The sequence below is a fragment of the Xiphophorus maculatus genome, chromosome 23 (assembly GCF_002775205.1).
Source record: "Xiphophorus maculatus strain JP 163 A chromosome 23, X_maculatus-5.0-male, whole genome shotgun sequence".
NCBI lineage: Eukaryota > Metazoa > Chordata > Actinopteri > Cyprinodontiformes > Poeciliidae > Xiphophorus > Xiphophorus maculatus.
The window spans coordinates 8,952,044-8,976,128 of NC_036465.1; the positions used below are offsets into that span (position 1 = coordinate 8,952,044).

Genomic DNA, 24,085 nt, shown 5'->3' on the forward strand with positions numbered 1-24,085 from the left:
CTGTGAAAAGATCGATCGCCTCCAACTCCTCCCTGACCTCCTATAGCCATGTGAAGAAACGCGACCAAAACCAGCCAATCAGAGCCAGCAGGAGGGTCTTAACCAATCAACCTCATTTACTCGCTGCTAAATGTGTAACGGCGAAGAAACTACTTACCGTGACAGAAAAACCGTTTATCTACCGTCAGCGGTTGCCATGCTAACTAGCCTTAGCATTCATGACATGCTATGCTAGCTGTGGCTAACAGAGAGCAACGGAGGAAGAAGAGCGGGATGAGCAGACCCGCCTCCTGGCTCTGATTGGTTGGTTGTTTTGAACGTTTTGATAAAGCAGAGGAGTTTGTTTTTTTCCACAGGTTATCTGTCTTATACCAAACTGTCACAACATAGTGACAGTCTAATTTAAAAAAAATAAATAAAAGTTACATATTTCAGCTGTAAAATGTATTAAACTCTTTTTAATTATCAAACATCAACAAAATCTTGTCTAGAAATTCCCAAACAATAACAGTGAACAAGTGGATTTATTATTCTGTAATGACATTATTAACTGACTTCAATTAGCAACATTTTTAGCAGAAAATCTAAGTAAAATTTACTCACTGTTAAATAAAAAAAAGATATATAAATTTTTGTTAGAAAAGTACCAATAACTGAATTATTATTTCAAAACAGTCTGTTTCAGTTCCACTCTAAAACCTTTAAAACAAAACAAAAAACTGGTGCAGACTAGTTTTTCTAGTCACTCTCCCATTATTTTATGTGTAAAGTTGTTGGCTTATCCTGACTTTGTGATTTTTTTTTGTGAAAGCAAAAACCTCAGTTGTTGTTTTGACAGCTGTGCATTTGAACTGCCAAGTTTCAAAACTGTTTCCCAGAAAAAACAATGAACATCCCAGAACAGAAATATGTTCACCACAAATATCATGAAAATATTCACAATACTGGCTTACGAAAAGAATAAGCAGCTGCCTCAAAATTCATCGAGTTATGTCTTCAACTGTGATGTGTTTAAATAACTAGGAGAAAGTGCAGATTTTATTTACTTTCCTGTATCCAAAGCAGATGGGGGATATCTATGTTTATTAGTCGTGTTTCCCAGAGTCCTCGGCTCACACTGTGTCCTTCCATAGCAACAAGAGTGTTGATATCTGACTGGACGTTATGAGTTGTGTTTTTTATACGCTTTGAGTCACTCCTCCTTATCAGTTCCTGTGTATCACAATAAGCAAAGGAAACTATTTTAAGCTTCTCCTCTTATAGTTTGAGTATATAAGAGAGTGAGGCTCAGCAGTTCCCCGCCCATTTTTCTGCAGGTCCTCCCTCCAGTCTTGTGAAGAAAGCTCAGTGCGATATACAAGGAGCAATCAAACACAAGAAGTGAGGGGTGACACCGCTTCTCCTACAAAAAAATACACAAAAAATAAGCCTCTGCAAGGACACACTTACCAGCTTCATATCAGTTTGTTTTTGAGGATTTTTTGTGAGCATTTTCACTGAAGGAGAATCTTTGACTGGAGCGAATAATTTGGTGAAACCTATTAATTTATATAAACATGGCACTTCGACAAAGTTCAGAAAAGGAGCCAAGCATCGAGTTGTTCATTAAGGTTGGTATTTTTTTTATTATTTCTTCCCAATTGCTGGATTTACTAACATAAGAGGTGGTTACAGTACCCAAATACTTTACCCAAGTAAGAGTAGCACTAATTCAACATGTTTCTATTCAAGTAAACGTAAAAAGGAGCCGTCCAAGAAATGACTAAAATAAGAGTTAAAAAGTATTTGGTAAAATGTCTACTCAAGTCCTGAGTAACTGATCAAATTATCAATCATTTAATATCTAAAAATGACCTCTTTCAATGGAACAAAATATAAAGTAATGGGGAAATGTTGACATTTTAAAGCTCAATGAAAATAACTAATATAAATAACATAAACAAACAGAAAATAAACATTTTCCAGGTCAGTTTGACATTGAGAGTCAGATACTTTCAATATCAAACTTATGAAACTTTAATAAAAACTCTAGGTGTGTGTCTTTGTCTGGTGGGGCTTTTAGTTAAAACTTGTTTGTTTTTCATTCATCGGAGAGAAACAGCACAAAAAACTTTGATGTACCCAAACAGAACCAGAACCCCCTTATTACTGGATCTGTTTCCAAATACCGTGTGAAGTAGATGTTAGGATGTTTGTATCCCTCCGCTGAGGGTCACAGGAGCCTGTTATCAGTTAATGAAGGCAACAGACTGAGCTCACGTTATCACTGCACACCCAGAAGAAGACAAGAGCGTGGAGAGAAAACTGCGTGGCCTGAAGCCTGAACCACCCGTCACACCCACTTTAGACCAGCAGGGACATCCATGAAACATTTTGTAATGTTCTGTCACTCAGAAATAATCAGCTGACACACACAAGGTTAAATAAATTACAAAAACAGTAAGCTATTTTAGTCATTAACGTTTAATACCTGTTTGTTTTCCAAAAATGTGGGCCGTGGTAGTTGTTAAATGTATAGAGCCCCCTTTTTTGCCACCTTACAAACATGGTGAAGCCCCGTCTGCTAATAAAAATAGATTTATTACTGAACTTATCAGAAACATTAAAAACTATTTATATGATAGCAGGAATGTCTGGTTAGTGTAGGATAATGCATGGGATGAGTCAAAATTTTGAACATTTTAATGATTTAATGGACTATCACATCTGATAGTCCAGTAGACTTGGTTCTATTGAAGACCAAAATTGCGACATTTGTTACATTTTCAGCTGGTGTGGTTCGCTTTCACATTGCACTGTCAAAAGATCAAAACTAATTGAAAAAGCTGTTCCCCTCCTTGCCTGCTGTGGCGCTGCACCAAGAACCACTGTAGGAATTGACACAAAAACATCAGAAGACAAGAGCACCACTTCTTTCTTCACAAAATGTTAATAAAAATGAAGCAGCGTCATATTTTAGCACTTGTAGGATTTCACTTTTGTCTTTGGCAAAAGTGAAAAAGGAGCCCGCTAGGACTCAACTTGTGTGTTTGTTTAGGTTGTATTTATCCAGAATGCCTTGTGCTACAGTCCACTTCCTGTTTTGGAAGCAGGAACAGGGCTTTAAAGAACACGACTGGTGTGAATGGATCATAAAAAACACAGAAATAACTCTTAATTTTAATACTGAATCATAAGCTTTTGTTTAAATACCAACTTAAGCACCTTCAGGTTTATGGCCATACTGTGCACACACTCATACCAAAAATACACACCACTTAACTCATGTTTTCTGTATTAAAGTTTATAGATAAACATAAAACTGAATCTTATCTGAATCTTGGCACAAATTGTTACTGGCTTTGATCACAAGTGGCTGAATTTGGACTGTGTATGTGTTTTTCCGCTGTAACACAATGTCTGCATTTCCCTTCCAAGGAGAAAATGGCCTTTAAATGTCCCAAATGCTGTTTGCTGCCTGAATAACCGTTAAATCAGCAGAAAACATTAGAGAGGAACAACTGACAGGATAAAACACAAAATTACTCTTGAGTTTGTAGATAAAAGAAACATATCTAACCTAATTTATTGTGTTTTTGTTCTAGGCTGGACATGATGGTGAAAACATTGGGAACTGTCCTTTCTGTCAGAGGCTCTTCATGGTGCTGTGGCTAAAAGGAGTCAAGTTTACAGTGACCACTGTTGATATGAGGAAGTAAGCACCCCTCTGCTGAAAAAAAATATTTCCTGAGCATCTGGTCACGGGGACTTTCACACAGAACACACTATAGTTTTGTCATAATCCCAACCACTTCTCAGCTGTCACAAAGTGTTGCTCACATTGGGTTGCCAATGTGAGCCTGTAAAAGTCTAAAAGTACAAAGATCTCTGTCACTTTCAAACCAACACCTTCTTTAATTGGGAATTTATTGTGTGTATTTCTCAGGGTCAGAACCAACAAGCAAATAGGGCCAGGAAACTTTGTAAGGATGTAGATAAATGAGCGATTCATTACACACACAGGCAGGACTTTTAAGCAGACGACCACTCCCAGAGTTGTGTAAACCCAACAGCCTGCTAGTATTATTAATAATCCAGAGTGACATGTTTGATTCTGACACCCTCAAAGAAAGTGGCAATTTTAAAGAAAAAACAGTTGGCAAGTTTCAGCAGCAGAAATCTTTCAGAAACCTACAGAAGTCATCTGCGCTGACTGCTTTAAAGAGCTGAACAAGAAAATACGATGCTGAGTACGATTTCTTAGTCTCAAAGCCAGTTTGGTAACATCCATCCATCTTCTGTACACCCCTGTCCCTTAGTGGGGTCGGCAGGTCCCTATCTCCAGCTAACGTTCCGGGCGAGAGGTGGGGTACACCCTGGACAGGTTGCCAGTCTGTCGCACGGCAACACAGAGACAGACAGGAAAAACAACAATGCACACACACACACCTAGGGAGAATTTAGAGAGACCAATTTACCTGACAGTCATATTTTTTTGGACTGTGGGAGGAAGCCGGAGTACCCGGAGAGAACCCATGCATGCACAGGGAGAACATGCAAACTCCATGCAGAAAGACCCCGGGCCGGGAATCAAACGGCAAGGCAACAGTGCTACCATCTGTGCCACTGTGCAGCCCCAGCTTAATAACATTATTTTTTTTAAATTATGTATTTATTACTTGTTTACTACTTTTGTCAGTTTCATATTATTTCAGTAACCAAAACCAATTTTGTTTTAATGTAACGTATCAACGTATTTTAATGCAAGGTATCAACATTTAGCCCTCCTTACATATGAACATCTCTGGCTAACCGTTAAACCGCGTGATTTACGTGGATGCTCTTATTTTGAAATGTAACCGGACGTTCTCTGTTAAGAGAGGCGGGAAGAGAAATGTAACCGGACCCGCGAACAAAATCTGCTTGTCGCCATTAGAAGCGCTTATAGTGTAACTTACCCCCCCAAGTCTTCTGAGACCCGTTACAGCCGCAAGCTCGTGAAAGTAAACATAATAAATGAAAGTCTGATGCCAGAGAAGATAGGTTAGTTAGTGTCTAGTTAGTTAGCGATAACCAGTCTTAAGCGAAGCCGCTAATGTAGGACTTGCTAACACAATCCGCCTGCTGTCTTATCAAAGTGAGTAAGTGTAATTAACCCTGAAGTCTTCTGATACACTGGGTTACAACAAAAAATAAGTAAATAAAAGTCCGATCCCAAAGAAGTTGGATATAAATTTGAATGACGGACGTTAATTTCGCCCAATCAGGCATGGTCTTTGAGGAATGCCTTGTTCCTTAGTTACCCATTTAGGTTGGCTCTTAAGACACATCTTCCTTGAGATGCCTACTTCGTCGACAGACATAACTACTCGGGCCTCAACAGTCAATTTAGCCTCAGTGTTAAAGTGTTTGATAACAGAATTAAAATGTTTCTTCTATGTGTGTCTTCTCCAGGAAGCCAGCTGAGCTCAAAGACCTGGCCCCGGGGACAAACCCTCCTTTCCTCCTCTACAACGGCACCCTTAAAACAGACTTCATCAAAATTGAGGAGTTCCTTGAACAAACACTTGCCCCTCCCAGGTATTGTTGCTTCACACCATTATCCAAATACTGAGTGAAGTGGGAGTTTGAGTATGTTGCTCTCTCTTAAATGAAAGTAAACATTAAGGCTTCTAATCTCACTTCTCTGTTAAAGGTATCCCCATCTCAGCCCGGTGAACAAAGAGTCCTTTGACGTGGGTTCAGATATTTTTGCAAAGTTCTCCGCTTTCATCAAGAACAGCCCAAACAATGCCCGTAAGTATGTTTGTGATTAATTAACCTGTCTATGCGAAGGCCAAATAAGAAAGCCCAAACTGGACCCTCTCTCCGTGGCAAATACTGACCAATCTCTAAGGGTGTTTTCACACCTGATAGTCCAGTGGACTCAGTCCGATCAAAACCAAAGTTTAAACATTTGTTACATTTTCAGCTGGTGTGGTTCACTTTTTCACTGCTCCTCACTTTAAATCAAAGGTGAGGAGCCTTCAGACATCCAAGGCCGCAGTGCCAAAGACAGGTTTCTGTTGGTCGTGGTTCCTATTTGGCAGATTTTGAGCATTTGGTGCTGTTGTGTTGGACTAGGGATACATCTAAAAGTTGCAGGATGATAACTCTTGAGAACAGGTCTTGACTTAGCTGATTTAGTCATCGATAGCCGATATTGAACCGATAGCCTCAGGAGACCAGAACTCTTGTAGGACTCTTGTAGATATTTGTTTTGAAGCAATAGATCCACAGATTTTTTATGTTTCATTTAAGGACTAGTGGATAACGACGGTGCAAAATCTCTTGTTTTCTTCTGATCTTTCAGCACAGGAAAAGATTCTCCTGCGAGAGTTTCGGCGTTTGGACGAATACTTAAACAGCCCGCTCCCTGAGGAAATCGACCACAACTCTGCAGAACCCATCGCCATCTCCAGGAGGAAGTTTCTGGACGGTGACCGTCTCACCTTAGCAGACTGCAACCTGTTGCCCAAGCTGCATGTCATCAGGGTGAGACACTTGTGAGGTTTTTATTCAAGACAGGAAAAAAATAAAGGGTTAAAAACGGTTTCACATGTATTAGGGTAGACTGGTAACCAATCAAAGGCCTTCTGTTGATCAAACAAGGAATATTTAGATATTAAAGTTTTCAACCAGCAAGTTCTAAAACAAACTAACAAAAGCTGTCGCTGGAATATAATTTGGTTATGCAAAACAAGAGGTTGTTTAATCAAAGAAATGTTTAAAAACAATGAAAACAACCTCTATTGGCTCAATGTTGATGGTGGACAATAAAATAAATTTAGTTATTTTCAGTAAACCTAATATTGATGCCAAAATCAACCATGGCAGAAATATTCCCTGAATTTACTGCTACTAACTTTTACCAATTTTGTCTATTGGAAAAAACATATTTCCCAATACAAAATGTATTAAACTTTAGTAAAAACACAGGTGTGTCTGTTTGGTGATTTTGTTTTGGTTAAAACAAGCTTGGTTTTCATTCAGTGAAGTTACAAGCAGTTGGTAGAGTATTCAGAAATGTTACTCAAATAAGAGTAGTGATACTTAGTTACTCAAGTAAAAATACTCTTAAAATATTTTTTTTCCATAAAGTTAGTCAAGTAAATGTAATTGAGTAAATGTACCTACTAATTACTCAACTTTGAGCACCACTTAGGGCCTCAAAATGCCAACTGAAAGTTTTTCAGTTATCTTCAAGTCAAATTGAGTAAAAAAATATGATATTTATTTTGTTAAAGAAAAAAATTATGAATCTTTTATTTAATAAAAGTTTTTTTTATTTTTATTTAATTGAATAAAAAATTTTAGAAAATAAAATTTTATTTTTTGTTTTGTCCCAATTATGGGTGAAAATATTCTCTTGTTTGTTGACCTTTTATAAATCGTGCTTATGCCAGGGATTATTTGCTTGTAAACACGGCGGATGTGCACGCAACTTGACTGCAGAAAGAGCCGTTGCTCGCCTTTAGACGCTCGCTAGTTACCATGGTTACCCGCATTCATCTCGCTGTTTTAACGTTAGCTAGCATGTTGTGGATCTGAAGTTCAAAAAATTTGACAGCACCTTCTTTATGCTTATGTAACCCAGGAACTATAAATGTACCACCCAGCTACACTTATAAAAAAAATAGAAGAAGAAGAAGAAGCTAACTCCTGATTTCTGTTTCAGGTTGCTGCCAAGAAGTACTGCGATTTTGAGATCCCAGCCGAGTTCACAGGAGTCTGGAGGTACCTGGAGAACTCCTACGGACGGGAGGAATTCAAACAAACATGTCCGGCCGACATCGAGATCGAGAAGGCTTACTTTGGCGTCGCCAAGCGGAAATAAAAACTCACATTTCATCACGTTATTCTCCAACATGTAACCCCAAAAGCGATCTCTGGAGGGCGCTGTTGTCACAAATATGAACTCATCTGATGAATAAGACCTTCAGCATCATATGAAAGCATCATATCTTTAGTTACTCAGATGAAAAAGAGCCAGCGTGCAATTTACTGTTGAGTTATTGTTTATAGTGTACATAAAAATATTTTGAATGCTTTTTAAGAATCAAAAACATCTGCCTGGGTATATTCATGTATATGACAGTTAGTTAATTTTAGTTTGATGAACTCTAATAAACACACCATTAAATAAACTTACTTGTTCCTCATCATCATATTTCTGTTGTTCTTCAGGAAAATAAAACCAGATCTCTGGGTGTAGAGGCCATTTCAGATATTCTAATTTATTTTCAGTCACAGAAAAAGACAGTTTTACAGGTTCAAAAATATATTCTCTTTTTTTCAGATCTGGTACAGACAACATATTCGATGGGAAATAAAAGAAAAATGATGAAGCGTGGGAACGTTCTCCAAATCCAGGGTCTAAGCATCGGCCTGCTGGGCTCTAGTTGGTCACACAGTATTTCCAGAAACACGCTGCAAGCAGAAAACAGTCCATTTAAACACAGGAAGCAGGGATAAACTACAAAAATATTATTTAAAAAAAAAAAATCTGTTTTAGTGCTTCAGCGGAGTCTCCTCAACTATAAAGAATTTTGTTGATTTAAAACTATCTGAAAGTGCTGCCATTTTATAGCTTGGGTAAAAAAAAATGAGATAAACGTCACTTCAAACTATTCAGAAAGGAATGCAGGCGTGGCGTGTTTATCAGAGGGAAAACTCGTCTTTTCTCTCACCTCTTTTGTTTGTTTTTGGCAGACTCTGCTCTGATCGGACAAAGCCCTGAGAGCGCAGCTTGTCTGCTGCAGCCAGCTTCAGGACAACTTCTTTAAGATCCTCCACCTGGGAAAAAAAAAAAAAGAAAAATTGATTCAGAAATACGAGTTTAACCATTTTTGTATCGGTCAGTTTATTCTAAATAAAATATTAGTGATATTTTGGTTTCTGCTTTTCTTCAGACTGTTACTGAAATTTTGTAATTATCCTGATGTATAGTAATAAATATGCACTAATTATGACACTCTTACCATATTTGCAAAATTTCCCTGTGTTGGTGAATCCTTTGCTCCTAAAGGAATAAGTTATCACACCGTTAATGTCACATAGTTCATCTTTTTTATGTTTTTTTTGCTGTAAATGTTGGTATTTTTGTCCTGATTCTACCTTTGGTCCAGGAGTCTCTTCCTCCGTTCTGGTGCATCATTAGAGGGTAAAGGTTATTCGCCTCTCTCTGTTCCTCCTCAGCAGCATTGACTCCATCTTCCACCTCTGACACCAACTTATGAAGGAAGTCTGTTAAAATAAAACAACTTTTTTTGTTTATATTGATGTTATTGACTATTTTCTGGTTCAGATGAATTAACACAAAACTAACTTAAAAGTAACTTTTCAGCAAGATGTAGGAGCTTATTTTATGTAAATAATTTCTCATTATTGATGAAAAAGTACTAGTTAAAGTGGCAGATTATTTCACTTATAACATGGAAAAATTTAATGTTTAAAATGAATTAGTCTGCCAGTGGAACTAGTACTTTTTAAATCAATATTAAGGAATTATTTACTTAAAACAAGCTTTTTCTGATGTTGCTTATGAGTTTGTTTTGTTTTATTTCAAGCGTACTAAGATGTTTGTACTACAAACTAGACCAAAATACTTTGCAATATTTTTTGTTTTTGCGTTGTTGATATAACTCTCACTCTTTTGGAAAACATCTAAATACACCTCTCTTGTATTTACCAAGTAAGCCTTACACTTTGGTCACTTTGTGTTGTAAATATCTGACTTTATAAACTCAGTAAACAGATCTAACAGATTTGCAACTTCTCAAAGAATATCCGAGTTTTAATTTTGTAATGTTATGCTTCTAATCATGAATATTGTTTGATTTTTTTTTTCTCGTGCTATAAGTGAAACGAGCTGCAAACTAGCACTTTTTCATTAATATCAAGGAATTATGTACTTAAAACAAGCTCTTATATCTTGCTGAAAAGTTACTTGTAAGTTGGTTTTGTTTTAATTCAAGTGTACTATAGATATTTGCACTATAAAGTAGACCGAAAATACTTCGTTAGATTTTGTGTTTTTGGCTTTTTTAGAAAGTAAATTTTCTGATAAGAAAATTATTTAATAATCACAATAATAAGATTTTTCCTGATTTCCACTTTAAAATCAGGAACAAAGCTTGAATCTTACCTGCTTGTGGTTTCACATTGGGTTCTGGATAAACAGGCAGAGCTTGCGTCCATGTTGTAGAGCAAATCAGAGCTAAGAGGTAAAACAGAGCCGCAGAAAGCATGGTGTCTCTACGTTCAGGTGGCCGGATCTGGACTGTTTTCAACCCAAACGGGAACTTCACTTATATTTCCTCGGCGGCCATCCATCACAGCCTGATCAATACAATATCATCACACCACAGTCTTCTTCTTTAATGGTTCTGACACGAAGCATCGGGCGTCACCGACACAATTTAGGGCACCCTGTCAATTCAGCTGAGGCCTATCTGTGCTTGTACAGAGAAACCAAACAAATGTTTGCTCTCCGGCGGCAGTCAGAGCAGCTCTGATGGTTCGTGTTTGGGCTTCTGGTCATTGCTCATGTCTGCGGCCAGAGGAAGACGCAGGACGCCTGGAAACGTGTCACTGCTGGGTTTTTCTACGTCATTCTGCAACAAATGAGAGACATTTCTGAAATCGTATGGAATATGTTATAATCCAATACTGTGGTAATAATAAACCTACAGCTATACATTTTGCAGCAAAACAAATAAAATCAGCAAGAAAAGATGACATCTGATTAAAATGCATAATTATGCTGTTGCACAGGTAGAACAAAACATTTTAATTTCCAACATAGGAAAAATGTCTTATTTAACTTATAGACAGAGGTGGATGGTAACTAGTTACATTTACTTGAGTAACTTTTTGGGAAAAAATGCACTGATAGGAGAACTTTTACTATGTTGCACTTTGTACTTTTATGAAGTTTCGCTACTTTTACATGTGTAAAATTTCTAAATTCTCTACCTACTGAATGAAGAACAAAACACACATTTGCAATTGAAAATAATTTGATTTGGAAAAATATTTTGTCTGATTTTATTATCTTATAATGACGTTTACATGAATTATTGTCATTCTTATTCTTAGAATACCAACATTTTCACTTAACTTTACATTTTGGTCTGTCTGATTCTGTAATTTTTAAATACTAAATTATTTATAATTTGATCAGTTCAGTACTTGAGAAGACATTTTACCAAATACCTTTTTACTCTTTCTTCAGTCATTTCTTGGACAGCTGATTTTCACTTTTACTTAAGTAAAAATATAATGAAGTAGTGTTACTTTTACTCAAGTACAATTTTTGGATATACTACCCTCCTCTGCCTGTAGCTTCTACTTTTTAATCAATAATAAGAATTTATTGACTTAATGCAAGCTCTGATTTCTTATTGAAAAGTTTTTAGTAAGTTAGTTTTGTCTTATTTCAAGTGTACCAAGATATTTGCACTAGAAACTAAAACAAAAATATCCCTTGTTGGATTTTCCCTCAAGTGGTATGAATACTTTAATGAAGAACTTTATTCAGTTTACTTTCCTTCAAACTTCATTCTTAAGCTGTCAACACGACAGATAATGTCTTTCAAATTAAAACAGCACAGAGACCTTTAACACTGACTCATTCTTTAATCTCTTTAACCAAACCGGTCGCAGTGCAAAGAAGAGCAGCAAGAAAAACCTGCTGAACCGCCACAAAATTAATACTTACAGTGTTGTTGCTTTCAAAATGAAGAAGAAATATTGTGTTGAAGACAGGAACACATGATATGGCAGAACATTGACACACAAGGAAGGAAATGGGTTAAAAAAGAGCCCCACAATCTAAAACTGACTCATTTCTTCTAGTTAAAAAGAAGTGCTTTTATGAGGACTTATCTGCAAGTCATTTTGAAGTTTATTTCATGCATGAGAAAATAAAAGAAAATAACTTCACTGAAATGTAAGCGATGATCATGAAAAAGATTTTTTCACTCAGTCGGACAGGACTGGGTCATGGCCTGGGACTCTGATGGGCTCTGATAATAACACATAAATATAGTTGTTTATCATCAGCATATTTGTGGCGAGAGATAACATAGCACTCTAAAATCTGAGCAAGGAGCATGTAGATGTTGAAAGTGGTACGATGAAGGAGCCTTGAGGAACCCCACATGTAAATTTAGTTTGCTCAGATTTATAATCCAAAACGACACAAAGTAACTAGTTTAGAACAGGACCAGACAATTCTACTCACATCTGCAGTATATCAATCAGGAAATGCAGTGAAAACGAGATCCGTGTTCAGAGACGAAGGTTACAAGACACAACAACAACAAAAGAAAAGAAAATATTTAGAAATGTCAAGAAGGGTTTGCTATGGACATCTGCCTAAAAAATATGTGGAGGGGAAAATATAGACCAAGACTTCTTAATTAAATTAAATTAAATTAAATTAAATTAAATTAAATTAAATTAAATTAAATTAAATTAAATTAAATTAAATTAAATTAAATTAAATTAAATTTAATTTAATTTAATTTAATTTAATTTAATTTAATTTAATTTAATTTAATTAAATATAAAAAGATTTATATATTGGGCTTTTTTTATTTATAAAGTTTACATATAGATAACATTTATTTAAAAATAAATGTTATAAATAAATAAACATTTTATTTATGGGCTTATTTTTCTATATTTTTATTCTCTTCCTGCACTGCTATCATTTTTCTTAATATTTGCATTTTATTTCTGCAAATTAAAATAAACTAAACGTTAAAGTTTACTGTTTAATAATAAATTGCTCTTGAACATGAGACCTTGTGTCTCAGTGAGATTTACCATCTTAGAATTGAAATAATAAACATAAAAGGTAATGTGCTTCCACTAAAACGCTTTGCATGGATCCATCCTGTAATGAATCACAGGAGTTTAATTTGTCACAAATTAAAACGGTACATACCAAATCCAAAAGATGAAGATTCATGCTTATCATTACTCAAAATTCAAAAGTGTGAAACATCCGTTGTAAATTTCCATGGTGAGCTTTTAATGTACTTTTTCCTATTTGTAGGGGAAAATAATAATTGAGAATGTATTCACCTTCTATACAATCTGAAGTTAGATCTATAAAACAACAACAAAGTGAGAAAGGATTTGTTTCAAAAACTGAAAAAAGGTTTTGAACTCCTTTGTCCTCATCAAGAGTTTGGCCTGTGAGGCTCTTTGTCAAACTGAAAGCTCTCTAATGTCCTTCAGATCAGTGTGCAGGCGTCAGGTGATTTATGGTTTCCATCTTTTTTTGTCTAAAAAAAACAACATTTGATGAATCCCTCTGCCAACCAGACAACAATAAGAAAGAAAAAGGAGCATTGCAAAAGCTTAATTTCATAGTCTAAAAGTGAACTCAAAATAGACTAACTAGCAGACACATTAAATAAGATTTCTCTCATTTCAGACATTTAATTTGAGGTAATCAGAATGAACTTTCTAAATCAGCTCTGTCCAGAATCAGCTATAGATAAAACTAAAATGCAATATTAGTGACTGTTCATTTATACAGTGAAGGTTAATGTGTTTCTTAAATGGATGTTTGTCTTTATATGTGTCAATTTTATCTGATATTTATTCTCTGTTTTTTAAACATTCACTACTTTTGTACAATTACAAAGAAAAATCCTAAATATACAGTTGGGGTCTATTTTATATATATATATATATATATATATATATAGAGAGAGAGAGAGAGAGAGAGAAATGTTTTTTACATATTCATGTTTTTTATATATATATATATATGGCAGGGAAAGCGTACATGGAACGACATAACCAAGTTGCAGGCATAGTGTACAGAAACATCTGTGCAGAATATGGACTGGAAACCCCGAGATCAAAGTGGGAAACACCCCCAAAGGTGGCGGAGAACGCCAGAGCTAAGATCCTGTGGGACTTCCAGATCCAGACAGACAAAATGGTAATGGCGAATCAACCAGACATTGTCGTAGTGGATAAACAACAGAGGAAAGCCGTTGTGGTAGATGTAGCAATACCAAGCGACTGCAACATCAGGAAAAAGGAGCACGAGAAACTAGAGAAATACCAGGGCCTCAGGGAGGAACTGGAGAGGGCCTGGAAGGTGAAGACCACAGTGGTGCCTGTGGTCATTGGGGCCCTCGGGGCAGTCACCCCCAAACTGGACCAATGGCTACAACAGATCCCAGGAACAACATCAGACATCTCAGTCCAGAAATGTGCAGTCCTTGGCACAGCCAAGATACTGCGCAGGACCCTCAAGCTCCCAGGCCTTTGGTAGAGACCCGAGCTCAGAGGATAAGAACCACCCACGGTGGGTGAGAAGGGAATTTTTATTATATATATATATATATATATATATAAATTAAATTATCTTTGGTTAGTATGATACATTCTGTGTAACAGTATAAAGGGTAAATCTCATATTTTGTTATTTATTAAAGTTTCTGATGAAATATCCACATCATTTATCACTGAATCAGCGCGTCTGCAAAGAGGTACCATAAGCCAAGGCGAGCAGTTTCAAACATCCTGAAGGGGGCGGCATACATCCGCTCAAACAAATGAATGGAAAAGAAGAAGATTAGACTGACGCAGACTGACGTCGGTGACCAACCAAACAGGAAAAGTGCGAGTAGAAAGGCAGTCACAGCGAAGGCACCAGCTGTCAGGGCAGGAATAATCCGCTGAGGTACGGTAGAAATAATTCCTCCGTTTTTGTTTTATTTATGTTGCCGATAAAAACCCAGAGAAAGCCTGAATATGGAGCTAAGTAGCTAGCCGTTAGCATAGGGCTTCCTGGCAGAGCGACTTCAGTTGGTGTTTTAAAGTTACCTGTTAGCTTATCAGAGCTGCTAATCTAAGTATGAAAAAACTAAAATATGATGTAATGTTTTAGAATATTTTTTACTCCTGAATTTAAGACACGTTAAAGAGATGAAGCGTGGACTAAATTAAAAACAAATGGTCCGTTTTTGAACAAACTGCTTCAGTTTCTTTTTTGAGTTGAACATTTGAACTTTACTACTTTACAGTATTTGTGCGGGGACAATCAGTAACCCGGCAATTGTAGTTATTTATGTTTAGTATTACCAGATTTTCTGGTTTATTTCTCTAACATGACGAGAAACATTAATTTGTAAGGCTTCATACATCAGTGCAATGTAATTCAAAGTTAACTTAGGTCATCAGTCAGTATATTTTATATTGATCACACAAATACTTTGAATAAATAAAGACATGACTTTAGTTTAGTTTTTAACTTTGTGGCTTGCGAATTTGTTTTCAAACTCGTGTTGATGAATAAATGGTAACAAAAATCTTACATACTTTAATTTTTACAGCATTAAAGGTGCTTGTCAGTTTTAATAGTCACTGGACAGAATAAGATTGGGTCTCAACTTCAGTAAAAATGTAAGAATTTAAAACCAAAATATATAAATAATAAGAAAAGGAATACTTTTGAAAAAGATTGATAATAAATTATCAATACACATGTAATATAAATTATTAGTGTAATTATTTAATGATTATCATGCAACATTTATTTACTGTTAGTAGAAATACAAATGCTCACTAAATTTGGCATTAGTTGTCATCATGTATTACGTAATGGTGTTTACTCTTACCCCGTTCTGTGAGGAGCCTAAATAATTATTGCAAAGCAATCATTGGCTTGTAATATGTGAAACCCTTCTGTTTGTCTTGGGTCCATTTGGCGGACTTCACAACAGACACATTCAGGTTCACTGTATTTATTTTAACAAAAGTGGAAAATCAAGATGGTTGTTAACTTCAGTCCAGCTGCTTTTTCCCCTATACATTAAATAAAATATAATGAATAACCCTAAGCAAACGACAAAGAAATAGCTCCCAATAAGCAGTTAATAGCAGTTAGTATTTGTAAAATTAAACGTAGCTAAAATAGGCAACATTAACAATAATATTTAGAAACGTAGCAAATTTACTCGTAAAAAACTGTATATTATAAAATTTGTCTAAAATATATTTTAAAGTATAATACTTGTAAAGAAAACACAGAGCTGATCCTAATACTTTTATTGGTGCCAAACAGTTACAAACAGCAACTGGAAAAGGGGGCGGAGCCATCAGTTACCGGTTGCTATGGTAACCACCAACTGCCAAGAGCAGCATAACTTAAAACACCAATAAATGTCTGAAGAAAGAACTTATTGATTATACAAAATACATTCAAAGAATAAATAAACTTCACATTTATGATATTGTTAAAATAAAACCCTGTTACACATGTAATTTGTTGAATTAACTTGTTAAAATATTAGGTTTGATTTTTTTTAAAATGACAAATAAACCAGTGTCTGAATAAAAAATGCTTAAAACTTATTCTGTTTTTCACTGACAGTACAGTAAGCAGATATTACCTGGTTCATAATATCTGCTCATAGATAGTCAGCTGTATTTTTAAAATAGTGTTGTTAGTAACAGACTTTTAATTTAGTTTAGTAGCCTTCTACAGCAACATGTGGGGGATGGGCAGGACTATACAACCAGAAAACTTGGGTGCCTCCAACGGTTTCTCTCGTATGTCAGTAAAAGGACTTTAAACTGTAGGAGAGGCAAAAAAGAAACCTTTCAATGAATGGTTTTGAAGCCAGTCTGTTTAAACATGAGTTTCTTAAAGACACACAGCCTGGTTTATAACAGTAGAGAGTTTCGTTCTCATTTATGGAGAGTTCAGTTTGTTTAGCAATTGATTGCATAGTGCCTGCATATCCTGCTCTTTATCTTCTGGCTTTATTTACAGAGTCATGTACAAGTTTAAAATGTATTTTATTAAGAAGGTCTAAGGTGGTACAAAGTTTTTCCAAGTCACTTGATTATTATTATTAAAATACTTCTAACAACAACATGCTTAAGATTTATACAGTATTGGGCTGATCTGTATTATTTTTGGATTAACTGATTTATAATTGGATAGGAAAATGTGCTTAGTTTGAGATTAATTTTAAATTTGAAACAGGTGAAGCTAAAACTATTTCACTTGAGGACATCTGGGTAGAAATATTTACAGATATAGAAGTTTTTAAAATTTTTAAATACAAAACGTATGTATTATTTGTAACAGTTTGGCTTACTTACTGTTCTGAGTATGTTGCTCTTTTGGAAATTTGAATTTTTTCAGTTTAAATGCTCCTGTTAACAATCGATTACTAAATCAGTTGACTATTATTTCAATAATTGATTCATCACAATTTATCGTTTCAGCTAGCCCTGTTATAATTACAAATTCTGCTGGATGATAAAATGTCCCAGAGGTTATTGCTATAAATCACAAAATTGTTTTGAGACCATTTTCAAGTAAAAATGCAATAACACATTTAACACTTTAACTGAAAGACATTTTAAAAATATAAAACAACAAAAACAAAAAAATAATAATTATAAAGTCTCTGTAAACAAAATTGTCCTTCAAAAAAAGAGCTAGTTGAGACCAAAGCATAAAACTGAAAACTTTTATCCAGTTTTTGGTAGAAAGAGAGAAATGTTAAATCAGGAAAATGGAAATAAAGGAGTTTGTTTTAATTTATCATGCGATTGATTTGTTGCAACAGTCCTTGTTTCAACACTAGAAAATACAATTTTCTTTGCACCTTGACTGGAGATGTTAAGTATTAGCTTGATCTGATTCACCTGAAATGAGGAATAAAAACAGTTTTTGTCTTGTCCAGCTGCTGCTGCCATCATGTTGTCGGAGGGAGGCTCGTTCATGAAGGGGATGGTGGTGGGCGGCGTCTTCTGCTTGGTGCTGTCACTGCTGGGCAGCTTCAGCCCCGTCACCGAGTCCAGGACGGACGGCAACGACCACCATCATCACCACGTCAAGGCTGCAAGCAAAGACGAGCTCCAGCAACTCTCTGACAGCCGGCTGCAGGAGCTGAATGACCAACTCCAGGTCTACTGCGTCGTCATGGTGCAGCCCAAAAGCCTCGTCTACTGGGCCACGGCGCTGGACACCTGGACCAAGCACTGCGACAAGGCTGAGTTTTACACCTCAGAGGCCTCCAAGGCGCTGGAGGCCATAGATCTGAACGAGAAGGACGACTGGGCCAGGTTGCGTAAAGCTCTGAAGCACGCCTATGAGAACGCCGGGGACATCCGCTGGTTCTTTGTGGCTCAGCCCAACACCTTCGCCATCATCGAGAACCTCAAGTACCTGGTGCTCACCAAAGACCCGGAGCAGCCGTTCTACCTGGGGAAGGCGGTGAAGTCCGGGGAGCTGGAGTACGTCGAGTTGAACAGCGGCATCGTCCTCAGCTACGAGGCCCTGAAGAGGCTGGTGAATGTCTTCCAGGAAGAGGAAAAGTGTCCGGAGAGAGGACGGCAGCTGTGGAAGCTGAGCGACGACAAGCAGCTCGCCGTGTGCCTGAAGTTCACCGGAGTGTTTGCGGAGAACGGAGAGGACGTCCACGGGAAGGGCCTGTTCAACAGCAAGACGGTGGACAGCTTGATATCGGAAAGCATGAAGCAGAACCCCAGCAACGTGGTGGAGGGCTGCTGCTCTGACCTGGCCATCACCTTCAGCGGCCTGTCCGCCAACCAGATGCAGGTCATGATGTTCGGAGTTTACAGACTCCGTCCCTACGGACACGACTTCCACGACTTATTGACATTTTTCCCTCCCGAAGGCTCAGACAATGACTAGCCTCGCTCGGTCATTTTGAAGATTTTGCTTCTGTGATGGCAAACCTGATATTTGTTTAAGAGACTTGATCCTGGGGGGAGTTCTATATATTTGTAACTTTTTGCACTTGACTCGGCCGGTGCCGGATGTCTGTGGATCTGAGACTGGATCATTTCAATTTGGATTTTGGTCCCTGAAGTTCTGTTCTCAATCTTTTAAGCATCTTTTTTGTTGTTGTAAAATAATATTCTATATGTGTGAAGTTCTACCTGTTAATGATCAGATTTAAAGTTTTATTGTTGCACCCTTAAAGCTGCAGTATGTAACGTTTGTACTTTTACATATTTGTTAAAAGTATTTTTTAAAAATCTGGATTCTCCTAGCAGAAATACACCAATCAGAGCCAGGAGGTGGGTCTTAGCGCTGTCAATCATCCACATCTATGCTGCTAAATGTTCTAATGGTGGAAAAACAAATCATCCTTCCAGGGAAACCATTTATCTATTATAATCTGCGGCTATGCTAACTAGCATTAGAACTAGTGACAGGCTATGTTGTGGTGAACCTAGCTTAGCAAAAAATTAAGTGAGCGGGGTTGAGCATAAGCGCTAAGACCCTCCTCCTGACTGATGGTTGTTTTTGACGGGAAACGGTTCAGTTTTGCATCTGTCTCATAAACTGGTGACAGCTTTAATAAGAAGAAACATATTTTAGTAAAGTTACATACTGCAGCTTTAATCGTATGACAGTTCAGCTGTAATCAAGCTGCTTACATGTTTTGCTTGGTTTTCTGTTTATGAAGAATCAGATATTAAATATTTTAGGGGTTTTTTTCTTGATGTATTTTACATTCACCTAATTTTTGTTTGAACAATAAAAGTGATAGAAATCAATCCTTTAAGGAACTCTTTATGATTTTGTGCATTACTAAATCATTTTCTATCCCCAAAAATGAATGAGTTTGATTATAAAAATATTACTAAAAAATAACTAAGCATTTAGCAATTACAATTTGTCTGATAAATTGTTTTTTTCTGTTTAGTTTCATGGCAAACTAAACAGAAAAAACAGCTTAAGCTGGTTGAAACCATAACAAATTACTTAAAGAAATAAATATGGAATTTAAATTTAAACTAAAATAGTTCAACTTCAAACAAAAGCTAGAGAAAATCCCAAAAATGCAAATGGTGAGAAGAAACAAGCAAAGATAATTTTCTTTTTAAACATATTCTCACATCTCTGGAGTTTAAATGTTTATGTTATTAGGACATTTACGCATTATATCTCTACTAAAAATGTCTTACTGGGTAATAAAAAAATAAATCCAACATTTCAGTATTCAACTAATGTGGTCTTAATGCAAATTATAAATGCCTGAAATAATTTATGTAAATAATCCTGTGAAATTTTGTGCAACCTGTGTCCTCATACTAACCTGTAGTGCTGCTACCCAAGTAGTAGTAGATAACTTTACATAAATGCAATAAAAGCTGCTCTTCTTGATAGTTTGGATTTTAATACATTTTTACAAACTAAACTGACATCTAGCGTCAGTCTTTAACTAACACTATAACTACTTTATTCATCTCTCTAAATATTTATGTTGCTCCCAGCTAAAGCATGCAGATAAACAGGTTTAACTGTTACTCTATGTGTCACTTCGCCTCTCCCTTCCTTATAATATAAATATGTCTAAAACTACATCACATCCTTGATGCTACTTCTAATCCAAATAATTAAAGAAAAGCACAAACTGGCACTGGTTTGAACCAGGATCTTTTATTTATTTGTGCATCATGATGGCAGATTTGCAGCCTCCAGCAGGTTACAAAGCGAAGTGTGAAGGTGGAAACAGTTTAGTTGCTGTCGCTCGGTTTGGGTGGCGTCATCATTTGTACGTCTTCATGTGCCACAAACCGTCGTTCAGATAGTGAACGTTCTCGATTCCGATTCCCTTGTTGACTTTTTCTCTGTTCGTTAGACACAGATCAGGATCTTAGAGTCATAAGGATGTGAACAGTGAACGATTTGTTTAGTAAAACATTTGGGAGGCTTACATGTTTTCAGCCGACATCTTCATTACACCAACACAGAGCGCATGTTGCTTCCCCTCTGCCATGATCGCCTGAATCAACTTGTTAAAGACAAACATGTTGGAAATGTTTCTTTAAAAGCTGCAGAGAAAGTTGAAATTGATGTTGGACAGCAGAAAAGGGCGTTTAAAACTACAATAACACATCAGGATTAAAAGGATACAACTACTGTGTCGGCAGCGGCAGGGTAGAGTTTGGCACCAGGTGAGGTGAGTCCGGGACACATGATATTCGCTCCACTCAACACAAACTTTATGGCCCCTTTGTCCACTTGCTGGTGTGGAAGAATAAAAGGATCTGAGAGAAAAGGAAATATAATCAACTAAATACTTTAGTATCAGTGGGGCTGGGTGATAAATCAATTAATTAAATTATTAAACATTCAATTTTTGGAAAATCTGGATTTTTTTCAACAATTCACTCCTTTGACTTGATGTTAGCATGCACAGGGCAGCCATCTTGTTTGACTAGCGTGTTTTACAGCTTTTGTTTATTTAAACCTTGAATTCAGCAAAATTTAAGTGTGAGGCTAACATTTTTTAAGTCATAATGTTATAAAAAATACTGTAATGTATTTTTTGCAGCATTTTTACCCATGAAATACAGGAGGCGTCAAAGAGATTAAAATAAAAATAAAACATTCTGTCTCAATGTGATTTCCTTTTTATAGAAATACTGATCTTACTGAATAAACTCAAGATAAATTTAATTTACATGTTACCTCCTAAATTAATTTGTAATCCAAAGCCAATAAAAAAAAAACAAAAAAAACATTTTAATCTCCAAATTTGAAAATCAAATGACTGTTTTTTTTTAAGCCATGTTGTTGAGGGAAGCTTACATTTATGGAGCAGCCTGAGGGTTGGATAGAAAGGTCCTTCCCTCTGTCTGAAGAAAAGCAGTTCTCCGTTCACTGTCAGGATTTCAATGTGTTCATGGCTGAAATGCACACAGAAGATAAACAGTGCAGAGCACCAACCTGAACAGAACATTAATGAGACAACGAAGACAGGAAACACGGGATCGTACCATCTCACTATTTTAACTGGGTCCTTTTTTGGCATTATTTGATTGAGCCATGGCTCGATGTCGGGGAACTGTTCCAGCAGCTGATTTCTGATGCCTTTGATCACCGATGTTTTCAGCTGGATGCAGTTTGACACATTTTCCTTCTCATCAAATCTGAAAACAAACAAACATATATTTAACTTTAAGAGTTATACTTATCCATGTATTTTTAGTGATAATTTTAAACTGATCAAATAAATACTGATAAGTACAAATCATCATTTGATAATGTTTCTGATTAATGTTTTTTTCTGTTCTAGCACATTTTTCAACAATCTTACTTCTGTCAATTACCATTATGAATTTTAAAATAGTCACCAACAATAAAAGTTAAAATTTTAACAGGATTAGTACACTTTTCAAACATTATAAAGGCAGATTTTCAAACTTTTCCAGCGCCAAACTTTATAGATAAAAACAATACAAATTAACTAAAGAACACACTTTAAATTCTCTGTTATATGACATCCTTTATTACTAATTTGCTACTAATATGTTATGATAGTATTCTAGAAGGGACCAATTAAACAATTTTCTTTATGTTTTGAAACATCTCTTTCATACACACTCCATACACCAAACTAGTCTGAGAACAAAACACAAATTTAACAAAAAAATCCCACAATTTCAACAATTTTAACATCTAAAATATAAGACCTCCTTTATTTGAATTACACAGATCAATAAAATGACCTTCCTACTCAAATCAAATCCTTAAACAGAATATACTTTACTTTCTGTAAATAGTTTTGTCTCTTAAAAATTTATTACAGCTTCATTACAAAACTGTGCAAGGACTATATGCAGAAATCAAGCACTTTCCAATCCTTTAAAACCCTAATTTAAGTAGAAACAATACTTATTTCATTGTCATTTTTTCTTTAATAACTCTTTCACAGCCGTATTGATGGTACGGCTCAACATTATAAATCTTTAGTTACAGCTTTACACATCATCCTTATTCCTAATTATCAATACCAGAACAGTTCTTCTCCATTCCTCAATGTTCCCTCTGACTTTCAAGTACAAATATGTCTAAAAGATCAATCTTCTTCTAGACTTCTGCACAAATATGTTGCAATTTTGAATTTTAAGTCCAAGAAAATCAACATTCTTTGTAGAACCTCACCTTTAGATTTTGGTACCTCTATATTTTTGATCATTCTACTCATGTTTAACAAGCTACCAGAAAGTATTAAAATAAACTTCCTGGGCATCCCATAAACTGGCTGTCAGTTTGTAAGTAGTATATGAATCTGATAATATGTTAATTAATTTCATGTTGGTAGGGAGCTGCATGAGAATGTTCATTAGTTTGTTTCTGTTGTGCTGTTTTACCTGAAATATAAAAGAAAACAACTACTGATCCCACTCAGAAGCTCCGTTTGACTCAGACTGATTTTATGCAGCTAACATCCAACAGAAAGCTACTGACAGAAAATAACTCAATTATGCTCCTCTTGTATTGGCTTAATGCTGGCTCTACTAATGCTAATTGAAGCTACCCCTGCTTACCTCAAGATCTAGCGTTACCAGTAGAAAATTAGACATTTTCCAGGTCAGTTTCTAAATACTAAATATTATCTTTCTACAATATCAAACACGCTAATGCTAACAACTTAGCATTGGTAACTTCAGTGTGCTGCTAGCTAACGGTACAACACAGACACGTACTTTTTAAACATCCTCTCTGGTCTCCGGTGCCGCGGTCAAGTATGTCACTGCTTGTCCGAACGTAGTTTACCAAGTCAGGCAAGCAGACAGGAAAATCAGTAAATATTGTTTATGTATTAGCTGTTGCTGCAGCAGATTTCCACGCTCCTTTTTAGCTGTGTGAGATTTGCGTGACTTTACGACAGTTAACGAAGGTTAACTCGCGTTACCTAGGTGACAGAGGGTTTTGTGACATAGAACGTCTGTTCTATGGGGGTTTGTGCTGCAGTTTCAAAATACAGGTAAACCAGAGGTAATAATATCGGAAATGACTCCGTGTTAATGTAATGTATTAATGCATGTAGTTTTCTTTCTATTTAGAAAATAGATTTTTTTATTTTACTTTGTTTTCTCCCCATTGCGACATTATAATTTTTAGATATTATTAAAACATTGAAATCAAGTATAACGTAAATCTTAGACACATTTTTATGGATAACATCTAAAGGAAATGTGGGCTTAGTATTCAATAGTTCATGTACCCACATGAGAATAATTTGCTTGG

The 24,085-nt window shown here is 36.0% G+C and overlaps 3 protein-coding genes across 3 annotated transcripts; 2 read left to right on the forward strand and 1 right to left on the reverse strand.

The window, feature by feature from the left end:
• Positions 1–1,316: 1,316 nt before the first annotated feature.
• On the forward strand, positions 1,317–8,183 carry clic2 (chloride intracellular channel 2). Its single transcript, XM_005799520.3, has 6 exons — positions 1,317–1,610; positions 3,585–3,694; positions 5,434–5,559; positions 5,675–5,775; positions 6,332–6,513; positions 7,697–8,183. Exons 1-6 carry the CDS (start codon positions 1,557–1,559, stop codon positions 7,853–7,855), a joined length of 732 nt encoding a protein of 243 aa, XP_005799577.1. The 5' UTR covers positions 1,317–1,556; the 3' UTR covers positions 7,856–8,183.
• Positions 8,184–14,636: 6,453 nt separating this feature from the next.
• c1galt1c1 (C1GALT1 specific chaperone 1) lies at positions 14,637–19,063 on the forward strand. The gene is made up of 2 exons (XM_005799523.2): positions 14,637–14,734; positions 17,754–19,063. Exon 2 carries the CDS (start codon positions 17,768–17,770, stop codon positions 18,725–18,727), a length of 960 nt encoding a protein of 319 aa, XP_005799580.1. The 5' UTR covers positions 14,637–14,734; positions 17,754–17,767; the 3' UTR covers positions 18,728–19,063.
• A 1,401-nt stretch (positions 19,064–20,464) lies between these two features.
• mcts1 (MCTS1, re-initiation and release factor) lies at positions 20,465–23,738 on the reverse strand. Its single transcript, XM_005799524.3, has 6 exons — positions 23,542–23,738; positions 21,829–21,981; positions 21,641–21,738; positions 20,963–21,096; positions 20,764–20,831; positions 20,465–20,676 (listed from the first exon to the last, which is right to left on the reverse strand). The coding sequence occupies exons 1-6, from the start codon at positions 23,550–23,552 to the stop codon at positions 20,595–20,597; spliced, it is 546 nt and encodes a 181-aa protein (XP_005799581.1). The 5' UTR covers positions 23,553–23,738; the 3' UTR covers positions 20,465–20,594.
• Positions 23,739–24,085: the final 347 nt, after the last annotated feature.